The sequence below is a fragment of the Filicampus tigris genome, chromosome 13, assembly GCF_054856515.1.
Source record: "Filicampus tigris isolate MCC_2025a chromosome 13, RoL_Ftig_1.0, whole genome shotgun sequence".
Taxonomy (NCBI): Eukaryota; Metazoa; Chordata; class Actinopteri; order Syngnathiformes; family Syngnathidae; genus Filicampus; species Filicampus tigris.
The window spans coordinates 11,360,934-11,383,231 of NC_141229.1; the positions used below are offsets into that span (position 1 = coordinate 11,360,934).

At 40.2% G+C, this 22,298-nt stretch overlaps 1 protein-coding gene across 2 annotated transcripts in view; it reads right to left on the minus strand.

The window, feature by feature from the left end:
- Positions 1 to 22,298, minus strand: part of LOC147137596 (unconventional myosin-VI-like) — a 45,984-nt gene that overhangs the window by 4,785 nt on the left and 18,901 nt on the right. Inside the window, exons 16-30 of one of the 2 annotated variants that reach the window (XM_086049118.1) lie at positions 21,083 to 21,210; positions 19,661 to 19,756; positions 19,107 to 19,277; positions 17,042 to 17,080; positions 16,864 to 16,957; positions 16,172 to 16,302; positions 16,003 to 16,080; positions 15,787 to 15,916; positions 15,127 to 15,217; positions 13,930 to 14,080; positions 10,624 to 10,832; positions 10,450 to 10,528; positions 4,832 to 4,992; positions 4,614 to 4,664; positions 138 to 241 (exon numbers count right to left, since the gene is read on the minus strand). In XM_086049118.1, the coding sequence (XP_085905244.1) occupies positions 138 to 241; positions 4,614 to 4,664; positions 4,832 to 4,992; positions 10,450 to 10,528; positions 10,624 to 10,832; positions 13,930 to 14,080; positions 15,127 to 15,217; positions 15,787 to 15,916; positions 16,003 to 16,080; positions 16,172 to 16,302; positions 16,864 to 16,957; positions 17,042 to 17,080; positions 19,107 to 19,277; positions 19,661 to 19,756; positions 21,083 to 21,210 (1,713 nt within the window). The remainder of the gene's footprint in view (positions 1 to 137; positions 242 to 4,613; positions 4,665 to 4,831; positions 4,993 to 10,449; positions 10,529 to 10,623; positions 10,833 to 13,929; positions 14,081 to 15,126; positions 15,218 to 15,786; positions 15,917 to 16,002; positions 16,081 to 16,171; positions 16,303 to 16,863; positions 16,958 to 17,041; positions 17,081 to 19,106; positions 19,278 to 19,660; positions 19,757 to 21,082; positions 21,211 to 22,298) is intronic. The other variant, XM_086049119.1, reaches the window with a different exon arrangement.

Consider the following 22,298-nt stretch of genomic DNA (forward strand, 5'->3'; position numbering starts at 1 on the left):
CTCATGTGTCCGCGTGCTTCGCACAGCTGCAGGCTCGGCTTTTTTGGCAACCGCTTTGGATACTTTAAAGCAATGACTGCAAGAAATGCACAAAAGTGCAAATGACACACACAAACAAGCGAGCTGGGTTTTCTCACCACAGGAAGTGTTGATGACATCTCGCAGCTCGGCATACTTCCACTTGCTGAGGTCATATTTTTTCACGCCAGCAGCGGCTTTGGTTGCCTGCACCTGAGGGCCCCTGTGGACGGAGACCAGGTAATGATAGTGTGTGTGACGCATACAGAAGGAAACAATGACAGTGCACAAAAAGTAGACTGTCTGCCAATGTTGAGACATTGCTGTGAGGCTGTTACCAGGAGCGTGACTAGGTCTGACGGACAAGGATGGGTTTGCGCAGGACGTGAGCGAGTGCAGCGCGCGAGCGCAAAGCTTCACAAGCAGATAACGAAGACGGATAACACTGTGTAAAAGTTTCAAGTCAACATTAGATTTACGGTGCTAGTTATGTCAGTGTTTGAATGCAGTACACAAACACAGCAAGTACGGTATGTGTACAGCATCAACCGCACACATAAGAAGTTGTTACAGTGCATGCAAAACTGATTGCAAACAAAGGTCGGTGTTGCGACAAAATAAGCCGAGCATATCATTTTCAATTAAGAAAAAATTACAGAGGAAAGTTCCTCTTTGAGGAGTTAATAATGTAATCAAAATCTAATTAACAGCTGCAATTGGTGGAAGAACGCATAAAAGAATGTCATCTGTTTGTAAGGGTGGCTATTAGCCCACTTACTCTGTTGGGACTCAGTGCATAGAGGCTAATGTCAGGACTTTGGCTCACAACACACGGTTTGCTCCGAAATACTTTTGAAGGTGCAGAGATTGCATTTTGGCACAACGTGTCTAAATGGTAGAAGAAAAAGATTACCCGATGGGGTTCAAATTACATAATAAAAGTCATATTGTCATCTTGAAAATATCTGGGACAGGCTAATTTGGCTTTCATTTATCTCTTGTGTGTCTCCACTTTCTAATCATTACGTTCCTAAATAAAATTTCATGTAATATAAGTCTTACATGATGCGCCTCGCCTGAAATGTTTCATATTTCATATCAATATTGAGCTCGATATAATTCTGGACTGCCTGCCTCACAAACGGCTTTATCTGTGAAATCCTTTCGGCTCACATTTCTAGTATTAAACATCAACTCATGTCCTAATTACTCCAGTTCAATATGGATGGCGGCGTGATGTTAGTCCATTATTATTGTTGTTGTTATTGTCATTATTATCATGATCCACTGACGACAACCATAAGTGAATAAGCTCAGCTCCTCTTGATGGACTGTAAATAGCCAGTAGCTTCACAAAGCATTTCAGATTACTGGTAAGTGACAATCTAGCATGGGAACTTTCTTACTTTCTTCTTTTGTCCATCCTTCACGTTCTTTTTCCGTTTCATGCTTTTAATCGTCTGTCTGTGCCAAGGCAATCAGATGCCATTGATGTTTGCACTTTTATTCTTTATACACACAATAATCGAATGCTGGCTAATGAATTTTTACCGGTCTCTTCCTTTAACGGGCATTACATTATAGAAAATGCATCGATTAATGCTTTTCTCATTAGCATTGTGGTGAATTCAAACTTTCTTTATAATCACAAATGCCACAACTGTGCTACAGTGAGCCATTGTTGGCTTGGTTGCGATGTATTCACAACATCATTTGTGTTTATTCACTTTTACTCTGAAACAAATATTCCATGATTGAAAAAAAACACACGTTTCTATCAGTTTACAATTGCACTCTAGCATAAACTGTCCCTTCCTAGTCCCCGACTCTTTGAGGCGGAAGTCAACATATTTTTTTCAAGAATATGTTCCCAGCAGGCCCACTGGTTGAAACAGGGCATTCTGATTAATGTTGCGTTTTTGGAATATTAAGTGAAGAATATAAGTTAAGCACTCATTTTTAGCTATCTCTGGGGGCGGCCATTTTGTCTTTTGGCGACTGAAAATAACATCACAACTGCTCACAACGACCAATCATGGCTCAAATTCAGAAAACAGGTCAGCCCTGATTGGTTGTTGTGAGCAGTTGTGATGTCATTTTCAGTCGACAGAAGACAAAATGGCCGCCCCCACAGATGGCTAAAAACGAGTCGATTAACACTTATTCCACAAACGCAATTTATATCAGAATGCCCTGTTTCAACTAGGGGGCTTGCATAGAACATATTCTTGAAAAAAAATGTTTGCATTGACTTACTCTTTAAGGACTCCCTCCCTGACAGTCTCTTTATTCATTGGCCACTTTCCAGAAGTCTGCAGGAGGGCAGCTTCCCTGTGCCTGCAGTCAATGAAGTTATAAAGACTTCCCACCAAGTCTGCGCTAATGTCTCATGCGTTTGCTAACACACACATTTCACGCGTGCTTAATTCATTTCTTGGTTGCTGTGGTCTATGTTTGCTTCGACAATGGATTCCTCATAATGGGTCCTATCAAGAAAAGGGAGGCTTTTCACAGGATTCAAGCCACATCACAAGCACGTCAGCAGGAGGGCTATGCAGCACTTTCCCCCCCATCTTCGCTGCTGACTGTTTCAGTGTGTTTACAATCAGTTTGACAACAACGTACATCTGCAGGCGTTTAGCTCCCTAGTTTAATTTATGAATCAAACGGGGGGTGCATACCTTCAGACAGTTAACAGCAAGTCTGAGCACACATCCCCATGCCGTCCTGCAGAGTCGTGCCGGCTAATTCAATAATACTGAGGAATTAAGTCCCCTATTTACAATCATCCAGATTACCATTTATAATGGATGCTGACTAAAACATTGAAACGGAGTGAGAACCATCACCAGTCTAGCTGGGACATGGGGAAGACCATGATGAGGAGGATTGTGCAGGCAGGAAACAAGCCGTGGGAGTGAAGCGATGGGCTGTTGCTAATAGGAAATGGTTGGTTGGAGCAACAAGGGAGCAGACAGAGTCCAAAATGCTTATTTTGGTCAATTACAATATGACACAACACCAGTAAAGCCTAGAAGCGGGTGTACGTGTGCTGCATGCATAAGTACCGGTAATTGTGCTTTAGCTTTGCGTGTTGCATTTTGTCGCTGTCCCGTGAAAAGCACTTATGAGCAATTTTGGGATTTTTAAAAAAATGTTCACACTTAATGCGATGTCTGGACTGCTTAAACACCATTCACGTAAAAATAAGAAAATTGAAAAAAGTGGACATAAGTGTTTTTCACATGACAGCGATGATATGCAAACACATGCATGAGCAGATTTGTGGGTAGACTCCTTCTGTGCTTAGCTCCTTGGTTTTGAGCAACCAGTTGTACCAATTGGAAACTATGCTAGAAAGCTAGGTGAACAAGGGTCAGCTTTTTGTTTTTGTTTTTGTATCTCGGATTTCTTACGAGGAGAACGAAGGCGGCGAGAAAACATAACGCTATGGAAAAGTGGAAAGTGTCGAGTGTAATACTTGCAGTTTCTACAAATTAAGATAAGGATTAAGGAACATCTGTCTTTGTCATTCCGAGCTGTGTAAAATGAAAAAAAGTGATAATTATGATATTAAATTAAAGATTTGTATGACTCCTTTCAACGGATCCAAAAATGCTTGACCACTAACTAATATCTCAATAGCGCCTTGTTAGCAGAGGAGTAGTTCGCATCGGCCACCAGCTGATAACCGGCCAGCTTGACACCAAACAGCTGCATGATGGATGATTCAAGTATAATTCAGACAAGAAGGGGAGGCTCCTTGTAGGATTAATACAGGAGAAAGCAGGGTGGTAACTTTCTCAAGATTGTTGTAGAGCAAGGTCGATATATGTACGGGATTAAAAAAATAGAAAATAAAAGAGTTTTACGTATGTATCACTGAGTTAGTATTTTTACACGTTGCAAAGCAGCTACCTACACAGCAGTATTGTGACACTCCTGTAACTCAACAGTTACGACGCAGTGATGGTGAATTTGCTCAACAGCTCATGGGTGACAAGTTGTGTTTTACTGCATGTCACTCATACTGGCATCTACAGGTATGGTATTGGACTTGGTACCTAGCAATAGCTAGGTTTACCGATTGAAAAGCTTCAATAGTGAGTACCGGCAGATTTGCTGTGGAAAAGGGAATATACTTGTGTTGCTGGGTTGCAACAATTAAAAGACCACTGTCTCCTTTTTGAATGCAATCAACACCAATTCATGCAGAATTATGATGCAAATCAATCGTTATAAAAGAATGAAACCGGCTCCCATATTGAGTAGTTACAATCCATCTTCTGAGTATGTGATGCCCAAACATCAATGTGTGAGCAAAACAGCAAACTGGGCAAACACAGAGAGTAAATAGTATGCTGAGGGCCTTTGATCAAACACAAATATCCTCGGCACATCACATCAAGTGATTCTTTCTAATCAAAAACTCTATTGTTGCATTTAATATGTGATTGTGGGTTTGGTGGGATGAACCACGAGCTTTGCTTTGCTGATCTACTCAAAGCAGTTCAGAGATGGCTATGACTGGGGTTATGGCACTAAAGTGAGAAAATAAGTGAGTGATTTATACACTAGTTGTCCAGAGGTCTTACATGGCTCTGGCTGAGGATGCAGAAATAGGAAGATCCGAAAAAGCCTCATCACTATGACAGGACAGAGTAGTAGGAGAAAAGCAGTTACTTGAATGCAAAACAACCAGACAGTAGGTTTAACTGTTTAACTTGATGCTTGTCCATTCATTTCATTGTGAGATTAATGCAATCACATGCATCAACCCCCTGTAACCCTTTTTTTGTTTTACATCTAATACCTGCGCAGACTCGGGTCCAGCTGACCATCTTCAGTGATCAGCTCGGCCTCGCTCTGAGCAATCCTCATGGCAAGCTCCCTGTCACGTCTCTCCTGCTCCAGCATGGCAGTCCGCTGGACCTGCTCCTCACGCTCCAGAGCAAACTGGATTTCAAGCTCCGCCTGTAAAATCACACCCCCACACGCACACACACCCACACACGCCCCCCCCCCCCCCCCCCAACACACACACACAGGCACACAAACAAAGCACATGTTGGCTTAATATGGATGGTCTGTTCATTGCCAGAATCTATATAACAATTAAAACTCTGCTGTCTGCTTGAGTCTGATTAAAGCTATTAATCCACTATTAAGAAAGCTTTATTGGTCGTGTGTCTAGACAAACACAGCAATGCAATTTGAGAGCGCTTTCACAACAACAGTTTTCTCCAAGCGGATTGACTGGGAGGGTCCTCAAAGAATGTGCAGGCCAGCTGGCCAGGGGCCTCAGTAAGATCTTCAATGCATCATTGTCCTAGTGACCTAGTCCCTCATCGAACCATGTGTGAAGTCGGCTAAAGTTGGCCCGATGCCCAAGACCACCATCAGCAGCCTCAACTACTGACCAATTGCTCTTATTCGATGTTAATCATGTCCTGTCTCCCATCTTTATTCAGCTTACCTCAGTTTGCATACAGAACTTACAGATCGGATGCCATTGTCACAGCACTCCAAACTGCCATCTTCCACCTGGAACACTGGCGCTATGCTAGGTTGAGTTTTGTTGACTTTAACTCCGCTTTTAACATAATATTCACAGACTGAAGTTTAGGATATTGGACTTCTCTTCATCACCTGCTGCATCAGAGACTTTCGCTCTGACAGTGTACAGTGCAAGAAGATTTTCGAAAACATAATAAAAATACTGAACGACCGTAATCTTTGGTAGGGGAAAAGAGCATAATTTTTAATCTGGATTTAAAAGCATTCATACTTTATTGGTATGTTTTGAATGTTTATTCATTCACTATTCACACTTATATCATAGGGGACCATCAAATCGTGGGACCGTATTAGACACAATATTATACGGCAAATTATAAAGGCCCGGGAGCTACCTTGTGCCTGTGGGTATCATGTTAGTGACCCCTGCCCAAGAAACTTTCCAGACTTGTTGGTTTGTGCAGCAAAAAATGCCCCACAGGTATAAAATCACCCAAAGGTTCAGGATGATATACTATATTGAACTGTGAAACATTTCTGTCACTTCTACAACCATTGATGAAGTCCTTGTAGGGTCGTTTCCTTTAAGGAGCTTTAAATATGAATAACCGCGCAGTCAATAATGTATTATTCATGCTGGTGGATGGTCAAATCAGCAGCTATGACACACGACCAGAGTGAAACATGGAGCGATCTGAGTGTTGAGCTGCTCTGCAGTCACAGAGCACAAGAAAAAAAATTATGGTTCCCAACAAAGCCTAGTGTGGCCCTCGGAGGAGCTATTCCACAGGTTTTGTAATTCTAAAGCGGACCTAAATCACAAAGCCTCTCTCTCGGAACTTCCCTAATGACACCACAACATAAAGATTTAAGGACTGAAGGGGCCAAGATATTATGATGTGAGCCCTTGATGCAGCAGAAAATAAATGTGAGGGAAGTAACTTTTTGCACACCCTTGGGCAGTCTGTTGGTTGCAAAGTTTGGTGAAAAAGTTGAGTGGGAAAAAAATGACAATGGTTTTAAGCGAGTGTATACAGAGACAAATACTTTGAATGAGTTTAGGATTTAAATCAGTCTGAGGAGAAAATGTGCAGAAACTCTGATCTAAGAAGATATGAGAAAAATAAGGAAGAAGGAACCAAAAAGTGTTAAATCTTGAGTGAGTAAAACAGGCCAAGACGGATGGATTTAACAAATAACACATGGGAGTATAGCAGATAACAGAACAAATCAGAGAACGCAATAGTAGTAAATTAGTTTAGTTAGAGGAAGATTGTCAGGGAATAAGATCATCAATCAACACCACATGCAAAGCCTTCTGGGAATTGGTCCAAGGTCAAGACCAGTCTTCATTTAGGTAACGTGGGATATGTTAGAAAAACACACTGTATAAAACATACACTCATAAAATAGAGACACATACATATAATAAACACAAATAAATAAATAAAACATAACATAACAAATAAAACTAACCTGTCTCACGACGGTCTAATCCCAGCTCACGTTCCCTATTAGTGGGTGGACATTTTTCGGTCTTTTAGCATTTCGATAGACTTTGCTAGATAGACCCCATTTTTACGCCGAGCGCAGACTCCTTTCTGGTACCAAATTTTCGGGTGAGTCAGGGACGAGGCAGCTTTGGGTGCCAGAACACCCAGAGAGGTGCAATACGGCCCCAAACACCGTAGACTAGGCTTGACGCTAGTACGAAAATGAAGTTACGCCCGTTTTTACGCCGAGCGCACATGTGCCAGGGTAACAAAATAGGGCTCTTAGAGTCAGTTCCTATGATGGGATATCAAGCTCTCTAGTTAGGAAGCAATAAAAACTATGAAACAATTTCACCTAATATGCCGTGCAAATTGGACGGACAAGAGGTGGTAAGTCGTGGCAATTTGCAAGACAAATTCTATGAAAGATTGGTTTTGCAGGTGGTGGTTTCTGGAGCCCAGCGAAATTGCTTAGTGCAGGTTGTACTGCATCGCACTATGGCTACTAACACACTATCAAGAGCAAAGAAGAGATACAAGCAGACAGGCCAAAACACTAAGAGAGGCAGAGAGCTCTAGAGGAGCAATAATAACCATGCTTCTCTAATATGCTTCTTCTTTCTGTTGCTCCTTGAGTGGAACAGTTCAAGAGCCCTACAATTAGCAACGTGACAGGATTTCCCAAATATGAAAATCTGTCAAAATGCAGAGTCTGGTTGGAAAGGCCACTTCAACCTGAGTACAACACTGCAAGAATTTTGAAAATCGGGTGAAACAGGCTGGAGAAAATCAGCTTTTTGTGTGGGGAAAATGGCATTTTTGGGGAATGCTTTTGTGTTATATTACCTACTGAAAATATGGTAAAAAAAAAAGCACCTTCAAATTAGAGTAAAACAGTATAACTTCATGATCTCTCAACATATTTCGACAAAACTTTGATTACTTACTAACATTGACCAAAAAGTTTGAATATTTTAAAGGGGTGGATGGTATTTATTTCAAAATTGAAAATAATAGCGCTAAGCTAGTCATACTTTGACATAATATATGAAACTATAACGTAATTTGAAAAACAGAAACGTTTAAAATATCAGCCTTGGTTGCCAAGGTAATAGGGACTATTAGATTTAAGTGATTTCAGTAGTAATGCTATTTCTCAGGAAATAGTGGATGGATTTGGCTTAAACTTGTTATACACCTACCTATAAAGCAATTCTGTGCAACTATTAAGTTTGGTGGTACACAGTTAATTCTAGCTGATGCTATATTTTCCTTCAATTGTAAGACGCCCCCACAAAGCTCATCTTTCGTAACCTTAACAACAAAATCTTGGGAAATGGCTATAAATAGATGAACAATCGTATTCACCATAAGAAAAGTATAATGCAAAAGCTGTAAATATTTAAAGCTGTTATCGTGAGGTGACATAAATTATATTAAAGTTAGTTGTGACGGTTTCAACTGACGTCCTGTTTTATGGATTAAGCTTGAATTCGTCCGTCCATCGCCATGCAAAATGACGGCATTCTTCAAAAGATGACTCAAGATGGGATATTTTGCTGAATGATGTGAGTAGTATTTTATTAAGCACATTCATCTACGTCAATACTTCAGTTCTATGTGGACCAGTAGTCTTAGGTAGTTTAGCAAATGGTTCATGCTTGGTCATTGGTCAAAACTACAAGACTCCACATATTTTATTTTCTGTACATCCCGCTTTGTTAGTGGAAGAAACTAAATCGATCACTCCGATAATTGAGGGGGACCGGCATGTTTTGTTTTGTTTTCTCTCCCCGAGGACGTGGCAATTCAGTGTGCAGGTCTGCAAGGGGACAATTGGCGAGACGTGTCTGCTTGTAAAACCACTTGTTTCTATGTTCGACCCTAAGCATAAAAGTCACCGATTCATGACATTTTGGATATTAATAGTTGCTGTAGGTTTCAAGGAATATACTGAAATGTGGAAGACATGTCAGCGCTCACACAGAAAGGTTACATTTTCCTTCAACTTTGAGGCTGCTGTACGGATGTCCACAGCTAAAATTGATCCTTTCATTTTAACAGCTAGTCGGAGAACCCCTACTTCCATTAGCTGACACGTTTCATCCAAATGTATCCCCAAATAAGCTCATATGGGATAACATTTCTAGGTGTGCTCCAAGTGGCACCTTAAAATTACTGTGACGTTTCAAACTGAGTCACTTGCCCTAAAAACTCTCGCTAATTAAACAGTCATGAGAAGAACAGTGTAGGCAGTAGAATAGGTCATGTACACTATGCGATCAATAAAGAGTTCATTCCTTGAAGTGTGGGATGTGCGATTTAATTTCATGTTTTTTTTTTCAGTCTGTTCAGTGAACTGTATGCACAGTTTTGATTAGCAATTTAAATTAGAAGACTTGGACAGCATTCTTGGATGGAAGTAGTAGATGCATAAGCCTTGATGTGTTGTCAAAAAAAGATCAAATAAAATGTTTTTCCCTTTTTACACAAAACTATATAATTTCTTATTGGGCTGCTTATGTGACTGTATAAGATACAATGCTTCACCATATACCGTGTTCAAATTATTATTATTATTATTACATTTAAATGTGTATGTTTACTGTAGTGCACAGTTGGTTTATGTCATGCTTCCTCTGGGTAAACTTCAGCGTGCATTGTTATCCAAATAAAAAGACTATGAGAGTAATGGGAGTGAACCCAACACAGTAAATTTGTTGCATGGAGCAGTATAAAGTCAGACAGATTCCCTGGTACACTCTTAATTTAATGTAATTTTAAACTTTATAATATACTCATTATGATGCCCCAAGGGGAAATTAAATTAGTGACTTTACTTTAATTGCAAATCACATGGAAAAACGCAATTTGCTTTTTGCAGGGGAGGATGAGCATGATGGGTGATGACTAACTACCCGAGCTGGGTTTGGGGGCATGCTCCCAATTCCATCAAGACGTCAACAGTCTTTAGGATGCAGACTGGCATGTCTCTCACAACTATTGTAGTTGTTAGGTACAAACCAACCCTTACAGATGATCTATTCTTGCCGCAATACTGGTAAGCACCTCATAAGAAAGGTAGATCATCTGTAATTTTGCTGGGTTGATTTTTTTAAGACATTGAAGTGAAACATCAGCAACATTTCCTAAATGCATGATGCTCCTTTCAAGTAAGCTCCAGTTCATCCCATGATTCAGATAGAAATGCTGTCTGAATGACTGACATTTGACTGGGTCTAAGTATCTTAGAAGTGGAGTGGGTAAAAGTGGTATTCTATAGAGAGATGGATGCAGTCCAGACAAAGTATGTTGTTTGACTCAAACACAGTTTTGCTTTCTTCAGTTGTACAGTTGTCATGCAGACGTCAATATGTTGAATACAAAACAGACATATATAACAAATGAGAACTTCCCAAACCTGCAGAACCTTCTCCTCCTCCTCTCTCTTTTTTCTGTCCTCCTCTTCCTGCTTCCGCTTCAGCTCCATCTCTGATTTCCTAAAAAAAAAAAAAAAAAGAGTTGATACAGACCAAATCCTGTTACAAAAATTACAACATATTTTATACTAATATTTCTCCTCGTTGCCACGTACAGTCTTCGTTCCTCTTCCTCGTTTTGGCGTCGTTGCTCTTCCATCTCCCGCCTCTTCCTCTCTTTCTCCATCTCCTCCTCAATGCGCTTCAGCCTCTCAGATTCCTCTTCCTGCTGTTTCTTCTTCTGCATGGAGCACAGTAGCTGCTCTGAGCGCTTCACCAACACCTGGTACTCGGTGTCAATCTCCTTCCAGTTCATTATTGAACTCTGTTGGAGGGGAGACGCGGTCACAAGAAAGATTAATGAGCTAGCTGATACAGTATAGCTGTCTTTTAGTTTTGTTCGGTTGCAATTAATTCTAATGGTGTTGTTCTTCTTGTTCAGTTCATCTGGTGAAATGTGAACAACTGAACTCTATTATTTGAACTGTGGCGCACACATTTTCGCATGAATGCTGTGCAGCGCGAGTTGAAGCTCTGCATAAGTGGTGGGTTAGAACCAGTGTTGGTAATTTCAGGGACAAGCGCAGGTTGGCGGATCTGAGAAAGGGAGGTCTGCACCACTGTAGGAGTGATCACAGCTCACTACAATTATGGCCAATCAAAGCGGCTCCTCTCATTCCCTTTAAATGCTACGCACTAGTCATACACTTACCGTCTGGACGTGGCGCAACGCCAAATCGTTTTTGTAGGGTTTCGCAGAGCTCGGTATCTGATTATGACCTGTATATCTCTATCACAATCTGATCAAATTCACCCAAATCATGTTAGACCAGTGGTCTACCTTGTGTCAGCACTTACATGTGGTCTGAGCAGATGTAAGTTTAGATTGGGTTTATGCCACTAAATTGCTACTCCACCAGGCGCATCTCTAACAACGCACCCACTGCGCACCAACCCTTGTGCTGGCACGAACATCAGGATCGGCCAGCATTTATGTCCATACGCAGATGTGCTGCCTAGTAAAAGAGAGCTCAAAGACTGTTTGAAAAGGTGGTCTCAGGCTGCTTACAAATGAAATCTTGTGTGGTTTGGTTCAAATCAGCTCAAGTGTGACTGTCCACGGACCAAGGAAATGGATTAGTAACAAATTAACAATAGAACACATAGAGATAGATCACAAATAAAGAGATGTAAAGATAGGAGTAGGAACCACATATCAATTTGCATGTAAGGAGGAACTCCCATTGCATTTTAAAGTGGACATTGTTATGAAAGCTTGACTGTTAGTGTCACTGTCATCAATGTCTGAAATTACAAAAACAAGTAAATGCTTTGTGAACCACCGCCACAGCCCATAAAAAACGTCATTACCAATGGTAAAAAACAAACCAGGTGCTTAGGTCCAGTGTGAACACTGCCTAACAGTTCATTGTCTAATCCACTCACAGATCAAGCAAACATGAAAGCTGATAAGTTAGTTATCAGCTGATATACTGATAGTTAATGAAGGTATTAAGATGGCACCAGTTTGAGTGCAACAGGTTAATTTTAATTCAATGACTTCCATCCATCCATAATGCCCCACGTATCCTCACTAGGTAGGGTAGGTGAAGCATTATCAGTGAATGATATACAATTAGCATTTCTTTTAAATCGGTAAAATTGTGACAATTCAGTAAGATTTTTTTCCACCATTTTCCCATTATAAAATGGTGTTGGATCCTTATTTTAAATGTAAAAATCTGCTATAAGATGGAGACAGATAGTTGCATACAAAAACAAACCCAACCATCAAAACATAACCTTTACAAAGGTAATAAAAATGGAATAATCTTTTTTTTTTTTTTAAATATAAAAGGTAGCTCAAACTTTGAATAACTTTTAGTGACGGTATGACCTTTGTTTGGTGCCAACATTTTTCCATGCACAAAAAGAATGAAAAACTACCAAAAAAAAGATGTTGACTGACTGGCTGCTGGACCTGTCAGACAATTAATGAGTGCAGTAGAGGTCAGTAGATTGTGCAGATTCATTAGAGTGAGTCACTAACAGGAACACAAAGACGGGAGGTGACAAGGTCTTGTCCCCAAAGTATAGAGGCCTGAATGACAGGCATTGGCATCCCATGAATTATTCACTCAGCGACAGAGTGCTCAGAGCACTGTGAGTGTTGTTATTGGGCTGCTAATAGGCTAACGGAAGAATAAGGCAGTTGAGAGGCTGACTGAGATGAAGCGAAGGATAGGAAGGGTCAGGAATCACCGCTGCGTCACTGTCAGGCAGGACGCTTAAGGCATCATCACCTCTCATTTATTGGAGCTGCTAATGGTGGACGAGGAGCAATAGTTTGAAGAAAAGCCACACTTGAGGGGAATGCACACTGGAAGGAATGTAGATTGGTTGGTGATCTGCTATGCATCTCCAATAAAAGGTGTGTTCGCTGCACGGGGTGGACTGGGATTTTGCTAATCAAGTTTGATCATTTAAGGAACAGCCATACTAAGTGACATTATTGAAGAGAGGATTTCATCCACGTGAGCTGAAAATATTGATCGAGAGACGAAACATGAGGATTGGGCACTTAGCAAACAAGACTTCTGTGAGCACAAGTGTAAACATAAAGTGGGTCTACATTTGTAGACAGCGCAGCTGAGCTCAAGTGTAAAAACGGGCATATCCAGATTTTGCTGCCAAGGTAAACCTCGATGCACATGTTTGGGAATTTGGTTAATGTCTCCAAAGGCTCCATGCTAGGCCCTCTGGCGCACCTGACAATTTGATGTCTGAAAGTCGACTTTACGCCTGCTGGAACCACGTACACCTGGAGTGGGTAGTCTAACGCAATTTTGGTGAATTTGATCGAGGTGCAGGCAGACAGATTCGGATCTCTATGGACATGTGTTGTGGATGTCATCATATTTCACAGAATGCATCTGAACCATTGAAGAAATCAGTTTATAGAAACACGTTATTATTATCATCGTTATTACGCATTTTAAAAATCATCACACAGGCTACGGCACAGCTATGGAGGGCTTCGATTGACGGGCAATCAAGTCTGTGTTCACGCCTACAACGGTGCAAAACACAATTTTTTGAATACATAACACTTCGCTCGCTTGTACGGTCCGCAAAAATGCCCAAACTTAGTCTAGCCCGCCTCTGTGCATATTCAAACCCCACCTCGTGCCAGACTTGCGCTTACACAAAAATAGAGCCGATAAAGTTCAACACTTATACCTGAAGCAAACTGAAAAACAAATAGTTCATGCACACCTTGATAAAGGCTTTAAGCAAATAGAGCATCTGGAAGACATATGATATAAGCAGCTTTACAGTCACTATAAAAGGGTTAGTCTTTACAATTGGACAATAATCCCTGGATGCCGTGAGAGAGGATGACAAAGTTTGTGATGACTCACCTTTATCTTGGCTGACAGAGAGTCTATACAGGTTGCCAGCTCCTGGACCTGCTTGGCCATCTCCTGCTTGCCCTCTTTTAGCCCGTTGACCACCTCGTTGAAACGTTCCATGTGCTTCTTCAGGTTTTTCACCTTCACCATACCATCGATGCTATAATGATATAAAACCACATTTTTGGAATGGCTACCTTTACTAGCTTTGTAAAAAATAGAATCCCCTCAAAAAGAGGGATGAGTAATGTTTTGTTTTTTCAGAAAGGCAAAGTAAACACTTTAAGAAGTTGAGACTGCCGTGGCAATATATTCTGCATTAATAAAATAAACACTGGAAAACACGAAGCAACTGTACAGAGAAAACACATTGAATTCAGTTTCCAATGTCTTCTGATTTACACGGTAGATGCTGTCCCATTAATACTAATAATATGATAACATACAGTAATTATTTACAGGTACTTGAAACCAGGCGTACCAAATAACCTTGTGTAATTGGCCACATGCTGCTTCACCAAATCCAAAGACAAATTAGATTAATAACAGATTATTGTCTGATCATGCAGCGTGTTCTAGTTAATTCCCATTACAGAGCGAAACAGAGATTGAAGCACTGTTACGAAGTGGGACTTCATTAAAGACCTCAAAATAATAACTAAGCCTGTGTTTTGCTTTTTCTATGGCTATTTGTGATTTTTTTTCTTCAGAGAAAGCAGTCTCAACAAGATGCGATAAGAGAATCAGAATGTGATAAGAGAAGAAGAATAATGTACACTGGACTGTAGTCAGATTTTATTAATTTATTTACAAACTTTGTCGCTGACGAACGAAAATCACATATTTCCAAATTTGTGAAGAATGTTAAAATGGTCTTTGTACTGTACAGGTAAAAGGTTAATAATGGTGTCAGTTAGAAACCAGAATGGATTTTTCTATTTTAAATATTTATATAGAAAAACCTTTTTCGAAATCCCAACAAATCTGAGGTTGACTAGAGTGTGGCCCAGTGTGTGTTTTTTGGATTTTAGAGCATCCATGTTATATCATTACATAATACTCCATTTGATTTCTTTTTTTTTTTTTTTTAATTTCAAGTGTTCTGAAGGGAACTGTCTAACATCTGTGTTTCTACTCAGCATGTGACAATAAACACTGCGAGTCTTGAATTACTAAAATGAGTAGAACATCGAGGGTGAGACTCACCGTGGCTTGTGCTTCCGCTTACATAACCACATGCGCACCGTCTTCTGAATCTTAATGCACGCCAAAGCCCTGTAGCTCATCTTGTTCCTGACTGGTGACAGTGGAAAAAGAGAAACACTCAGAATACATCTGTAGCCTATGCAAAAATATTCTATCACATAGAAATCTGATAACATCATACATGGTGTAATGGGATTCAGCACTAAGGCCCCTAAAAGCATATCTTAACCCCATGGGAAATCCTGTTTTTCTTACATACACACAAAAAGAAAACCCTAAAATAAATGGCAACGGAAATACAATAGAGTACTTGTATGGTCTGTTATGCAGGAAGTGCCTCATCAAGCAGGCAATTTTCCTCCATGATTTAATTGAATGCTTTCAAAACAAAGAGCAGAATGCATGCTGTTTAATGGTAGGACTCCACAAGCAAACGCAGCATCAAAACTGTTTCAGTGTTGACTGCTTTGAGAGTACAATTTCAAATTGCTTGAAGCTAATTTCCACATTATGAAGAAATTCAAGGGTGTGAAGTATGACTTTAGTAACGCCGTCAGGGCACTAGAATTTGCTTGGGGAAGTGAATATGTAACCATATACTGTTGTTACAGCTTTGTGACACTTGCGTAGGAGACATTATGTGTGGTCGACTGGACCCACGTTTGATCACAGACAGGCTACACCACTGGACCTTCTTCCAACAGCTGCACACCAGCCACTTGTTGACTTTCTTCAACAGCTCAGCCAGGTGGTCCGGATCCGACTTCATGATCTGGTCAAACTCTGCAAACTGAGAACACACAATCAACAATTACGTTTCCCTGGGCTATTTTAGCGCATATTCGTGTTTTTGAGGATATCAACTTTTTCCGGTACCTTTCTGGGGCGGAAGAACACTCTGGTCAACCCAAATTTAAAGTCATTGTCATTCAGTCCCAGCGCTTTGAACAAAGCCTACAGAACAACATATACTCAGAAGTTAACATCGAAATAGTGGTCAACAAGTGGGAATCACAGCAGTGGGGTAAAATAATTAGCATTACACCTTGCAGAAGAGCCGTGGATTCAGTCGCGTAAGCTTATCAGGCATGTACTGTTTATACATGTTATAAAGCTCATGGAAAGGGGCTCTGGAGGGGAACCCACCCTGCATCAGGTCAAGCACGGACACCATTCCTGAATGAAAAATAAATAAATAAGTAAATAAAAAAAGGCATCTTCATACAAATAGGCTAAGAAATTGACAAATGATGACCTGACAAACACAAACTCCAAAATTTTATAGTGTTTCATGTTCTGGCGTTTCCTCCAACAGATTGAGCCTTATTTATGTTACATTCATTTTTCATAATTTTCTTATTTTTTATGTTCTACTTCAATTTACTAATTGTTTTGAAATATTTTAAATATCCTCATATCTTTGGCTTCAATTCTGGGTCCTTCATGTGTCTATCAATCAGCTTCCCGCCCTCCATCCAGCTCTTTTACCAACTGTATGTCTTGTTTGATAATTAGTCGAGGTCTTAACTGTCACTGTCAAAAAAAATCCACTCAAAACAGTTTTGTTTATCATTACATTTTTGCAGTCTTTTTGTTCCAATGAGTCAATTTGCCTGCACCCTTTTGGCTATTAAGTGATTTATAGACTCAATTTTGGCTGTTTGTTTAAGTCTATCAGATTGCGTTCTAACACAGTAGTCGGGACTATACTAGCGGACAAACTTCAAAACATGTTACCCGAGCACTGCAGCTGTGAGAGAATGAGAGCGCCTTCAAAGTGGTGGCTGACCATTTTCAGGTTGGGTTTGACACAGCGGATAAAACTGGAGCCCTGCACACAAAGAGGGCTGTTAAAATAATGTTTCTGCCAGTAGAAGCTAGGATTTGAGTCTACAATACAATAGTGATAACTCACAGTGCTGCGTAGCTTTTCCAGCAGTAAGTTGAGCTGCATCTGCGAACAGAAGCAGACAAGGATTCATACATAAGTTTTAGTTTGAGGAGTGTGAGCTGGCCACATGAGCTGTGGGCACCACACATCCCCCTGCAACACTCTCTGGCCACCAGCACCTTATTGAACGGCATTATCTTTGTGCGAGAGTCCGTGTCTGGTGCATTAGTGATGAAAGCCCTGCAGCAGTCTCAGCAGTGATAAAGTCTGTTGAAAAACACAGCGCGTATTTTGTACCTGACTGGGGGGTGGGGGCAGACTTCTTGAAACAAACAGAATATGTGAGCACTGTGTACTTGTGGTTCAATAAACACTCTTTTGTGAGTGTCTCATTTCAGGTGTTTGTTTCCGGCTTTCTTTTCAGTTTTGCCATCACTGCTCTGTAATAACTGAAGCTGACTTCACTCTGCTTTATTCTCTCCCAAGGAAAAGAGACTCAGATGCCTAGAAATCAAAAGTATACCTGTACTTGTCTAAAGAAGCATGGGGAAATGTATGCAGGACTGGAAAATAAAACAGTGGAACCTCGAAACTCAAACACAATCTGTTCGGTGACGCTGATTGTAATTTCTCTAAAGACAGTGTACCGGTAACCTCGATTTAACAGACTAATGGAGGGGAGGGGTCATCTGTTAAACTGATTGTTTGTTAAATTGAAGTACTTTATTTTGTGGCCTAAAAACACCCAAGACAGCCCAATATTGTTTTGTACTATTGCCGTGGCTGAAATCTCTCAGCAGAGTCCAAAATTATTGTAAATAAATATAAAGGAAGCTTGAAAATGTTTGAAATTTATTCCAGACCAATACCAATAGCTGGTGCTTGAGGGGGTGATAGTAGCGTGCATCAGGCACTTTCATGTTAGCACATTTCCTTTTTTTCCACCTCCATTATGATTGGATTCGTTACCATTAGAGAAGGGGTTTAAAAACAACTGTGCACTGCACTAAAAATAGCATGTTTAAGAGATGTGAACATGTACTACATGGAGAGCTCCCTCCGTTCTAGAAACATTGATGGTTCTGAATGTGAACCGTGGTTATTACGAGTTATTAGTAATTTTGCGTTCAACTAAATGTTTCACGTTAGCATCTGCTTTTCAACATTTATTTGTTGATACATTAATATCGGTTAAAACAATTGTTTTACTCACGTTACTGAGCAAGTACTGTAAAACCTTACTTATGTAGTAATATGTTCCGTTGCAGGATCTAGGCTTATCGTCACACTTCTTTGATGCCTAGTAATAGGTTTTGTTTGACTTTTGAGGTACACTGTATTCCACAACATTTTGATTTTAGAGGTTCCGCTGTCCTACTAATAGTGTAGTGAAAAGAATGTACAAGGAACATTGTGATATTTTTGTGCTTTACTTGGTTCTCGCACTTCAGTTGTGTCAATTATTCAGTCTTTTTATCGGATTCACATCATTCCAAATTCAACCTTTTCCAAAAATTCACACCTTACAGGCGATTACGGTATTTTCATACATTCCAAAAATCATAGTTTGCCCAAAATTCAACATTTTTAACCAACAATTCCCTATTCATTCCCAATTTGACATTAAGTAACGCATTCATAACAGATTAACATCATTCCCATTTGAAAATCAAAACATTCAGCTCATTCAATTCACCTTGGGAACAATTTTCAACTTGCCTAAAATTACCAGTGACCAAAAAAGTTTACATTTTCAGCACTAAAATTCCCACCAAATATCTGTATTAATTACCAATGACACATTCAACAGGAGATTTGCATCATTTTTCCAATTGAAACTCAAAACACAAACAATTTTCAACTCACCAAAAATGTCCACATCCCACAAAAAAATTCCCCATTCCCATTACAAATCATTCCATATCATTAGCTATGATCCATTCCACATGCCTCTATATTTTCTGATTCAGCATTTGAGCATTCATGCAATTTCTCCAGAGCTTGCAAATGTCTATTCTTTTGGTAAAACTGATAACTTAACACTAGGAGCATTTCAATGTAGTGTGACAAATTCTGGGGCCTCTCTGACCTTGAATTTGTTTCCAACGCTGATGAAGCTGAGTTTTCCCGCTTTGTGTTTGGAGTCCTTGTTAGTCGTGGAGGTCTCAAACAGCTCTCGAACAAAATTGTCCTTGGATTCACACACTAAGCTCTCCAAGGACATGTGGAGGGCGTCATTGTTCTTCTCGACAAATCGAGTCTGTTGGCACAAACACACAGTCAGTATTTGACCTTCTGGAGAAAAAAACAAGTTACACATCGAGGAAATAAAGAAGCATCTAGTACTGTCCATCAATGAAAGCAGCTGACATAAATTGCATTCATAATAACTATCTTACAATAGCCATTTATGCCAAGATGACAGATGATTTTTTAAGGAGGTTGAGGCTAAAATGAGAAGCTGCAGATTCCACACCCATTTAGAACCTGCTGTAATATTTCATCCAAAACGTCAAGCTGCAACGCTCACTGTTAATTTTCCATTGTAGTTTTCACTGACGCCATCGTCACTGTATAACACAGCCCTTGCATATTTATGATGGCAACACTGCTCCATATATTAGAGACTGAGGGACAAATTACCGTTTCATAGCAGACAGCTCCAGCAAAGTGTCTGATGATAAAGCCTTCATCATCCCGGAGATTCCGATGAATAGCCAGTTTGGACTTCCTAGGAACCTGAGAGGCATAGCAAGAGAGAGACATCAAATTTGAACTATTGACAGTGTTGAACCCCAAATGTAATGATTACACTCTTGAATTATCCATCACTGTCTATGCAGAAGAACATTCTTTATCCACTGTATGCTGCTACAGTATTGATTGCGGAAGCGTTGTTTGGCTTAAAGGAGTTAGACGAAAATCAGGCAAAAATGCAATTCATTGTGCATTGCATAGCAAGCATATTCTTAAAAAAGGATCGTTTGCATTCATTTGGCTGCCAAGCAGCCGTAATGAATCATGTTGTCTTGCACATGTATTACAAGGTACACTTGAAGTGCATTACCATAAATCTATATAATTATCCAATACACTTCGGTTTTATAAGAGAACCTGCATAATTGGTACTTGTGAAAATGGAGCACATTTGGCTTGACTCAGGTAGAGGTGGTTGCCTTTCAAACCGCAGGTTGTTGCTTTGATCCCTGAGAAAGATATCGAGTCCCAAGGTGTTCCCTCCATGGCAGCATATGCCACTATCATTATTTAGTGGGTGAACGAGATGACATTAAAAGTGCTTCAAGTGCCTTAAAGGAAGAAAAGCACTGGAAAAGTGGAGCCCATTTCCTAGGCGATGAACCATATTTGGTAACTTAAGTGTATATTAAAAATCGACCCTTTGAGACTAAGTAACAATGCGGCATAGAACTGCATGATTTCTCCCAGCCAATTGATGATAATGAAAAATTCACAATAAAATATTTTAAGGATATTTCATAATAGTGAAGGAAATATATTGCCTTATGTAGTGAAAGAGCACTTATTTGACTGCAGAAATGACCACACGTCTGTTGAGGGTAACATTAAAAATTTGTGTAATTAGCAGTTTCAGCGTAACGTAAGAACGTCCTTAATTTTATGCAGGGGCCTCATTTAAAACATCTGAATTGCAGCCGGTAAAACTTTTTAATTAATCTGAGAGACTATTTACGTGTTTGGGACAGTATTTATCCACACATTATCTGTCCATGAATAAAGTCACCTTTTTTTAAGCGAGTATCTATGAGTTTCTTACAAAAGTTGAACAAGTGTCAAGGACGCAATATAAAAGAATTTCACGCATGCAAGGAGATGGATGAGGAAAACGAGAGCATCAAAAGCAGAGAGAGGCAGGGACTAAGTGTGTGCGTCAGTCACGTAACAGCTGTAGCACACAGGCCTAGCAAAAACGACCATAAACAGGAAACTAATGCCCACACAAAGGCAGACAATGACGATAGAAGACAGAGAGACATGTGTGTGTGTGTTTATGGAGTGGGGAAGGAAGACATTAAGATGCCGAACCGTAAGTCTGAAGTGGTCTTTATGCTTGCTGTGAACTGCCAGTGCAAAGTGTTGGTCGCTGGGCTGGGGAAGACGGTTCTCTTCGTCCAGAATGTCCAGAATGCCCACCAGTTTTGCTTCAACGAGGTCTGCAAATGAATCAAGACACTCATCCCAATGGCTAAATGCTGGAACACTGTAATAAGATGAATCCTGTAACATTTATTAGAAATGTCCACTCTATCTGAATATTCAAAGCTCAAAATGTGTTCATCAGGATGCTCATTGAGTATCATGGCTGAATTATTCATATGACATGCTGTGTTTGGAATATAATCTAATAGCCAAGGACCTCCCGGAAATATTTGCATGAACAAGCACCTGTGCATGAATCCTGAAGACTGATGAGTGAATTAATGCGCAGCCCGAATGGTCATTTGCAAGTCATAAATGTTATTCATGGCTGTCAGTTAACCTCACACCTGAATAATCACAGTCTTTGAAATACAAATCAAAATGCTTCACCCTGATACGCGGACTACTTCATCCTATTAATTCTGGGATTAATTTGACATGTGGGACAACAATAAACAAGATTGTATCATTTCTCCTGCCTTCAAGTGCCACGGAAGAATCCACAAAAGCCACAAAGATTCATTATATGGCCTCCCTTCAGACAGACGCTTCTCGGATAATGAGAAATATGTGCTTTTGTAGCAGTGACAGGTACACTTTTGCCACTCTGACAGAGATCTGAGCAAGAGAAATGGCCTAAATGAACCCTACGTGGGCGAACTGATGTCATACGTTCAGCATCCTTAGTACTGTGGTGTGTGGGGCTCGAATGTGGGCTCTCCAGACAGTACTCTCTGTCTGTGCGCTGTAGTTTGCATATCTTAGCCCTCATAGGCATACCTTCATCTTAATAGTGTCCTCGAGTGGCTTGTTTTAATGTCAGAAGACCACGAAAGGTAAAGATATATGGTTTGTGTAATGCGTTTCATCCTATAAGCATGACTGTGATTCATGGCGTTTCAAAAACAGCACTGCTCCTGACCAGATTATGTGGTCCCTTGCTGAAAAGCACAACCGGGAGAATGCACTCTTGAATAAGATATCAGTGAAGCGTCAAAAGTGAACTTTAGATCGCTGTATTGTTACTCTAATATTGATGTACAAGTTAGTGGAAATTTGGATACTACGGCGCTAAATAATAGATATTTTATAGAATAATGTA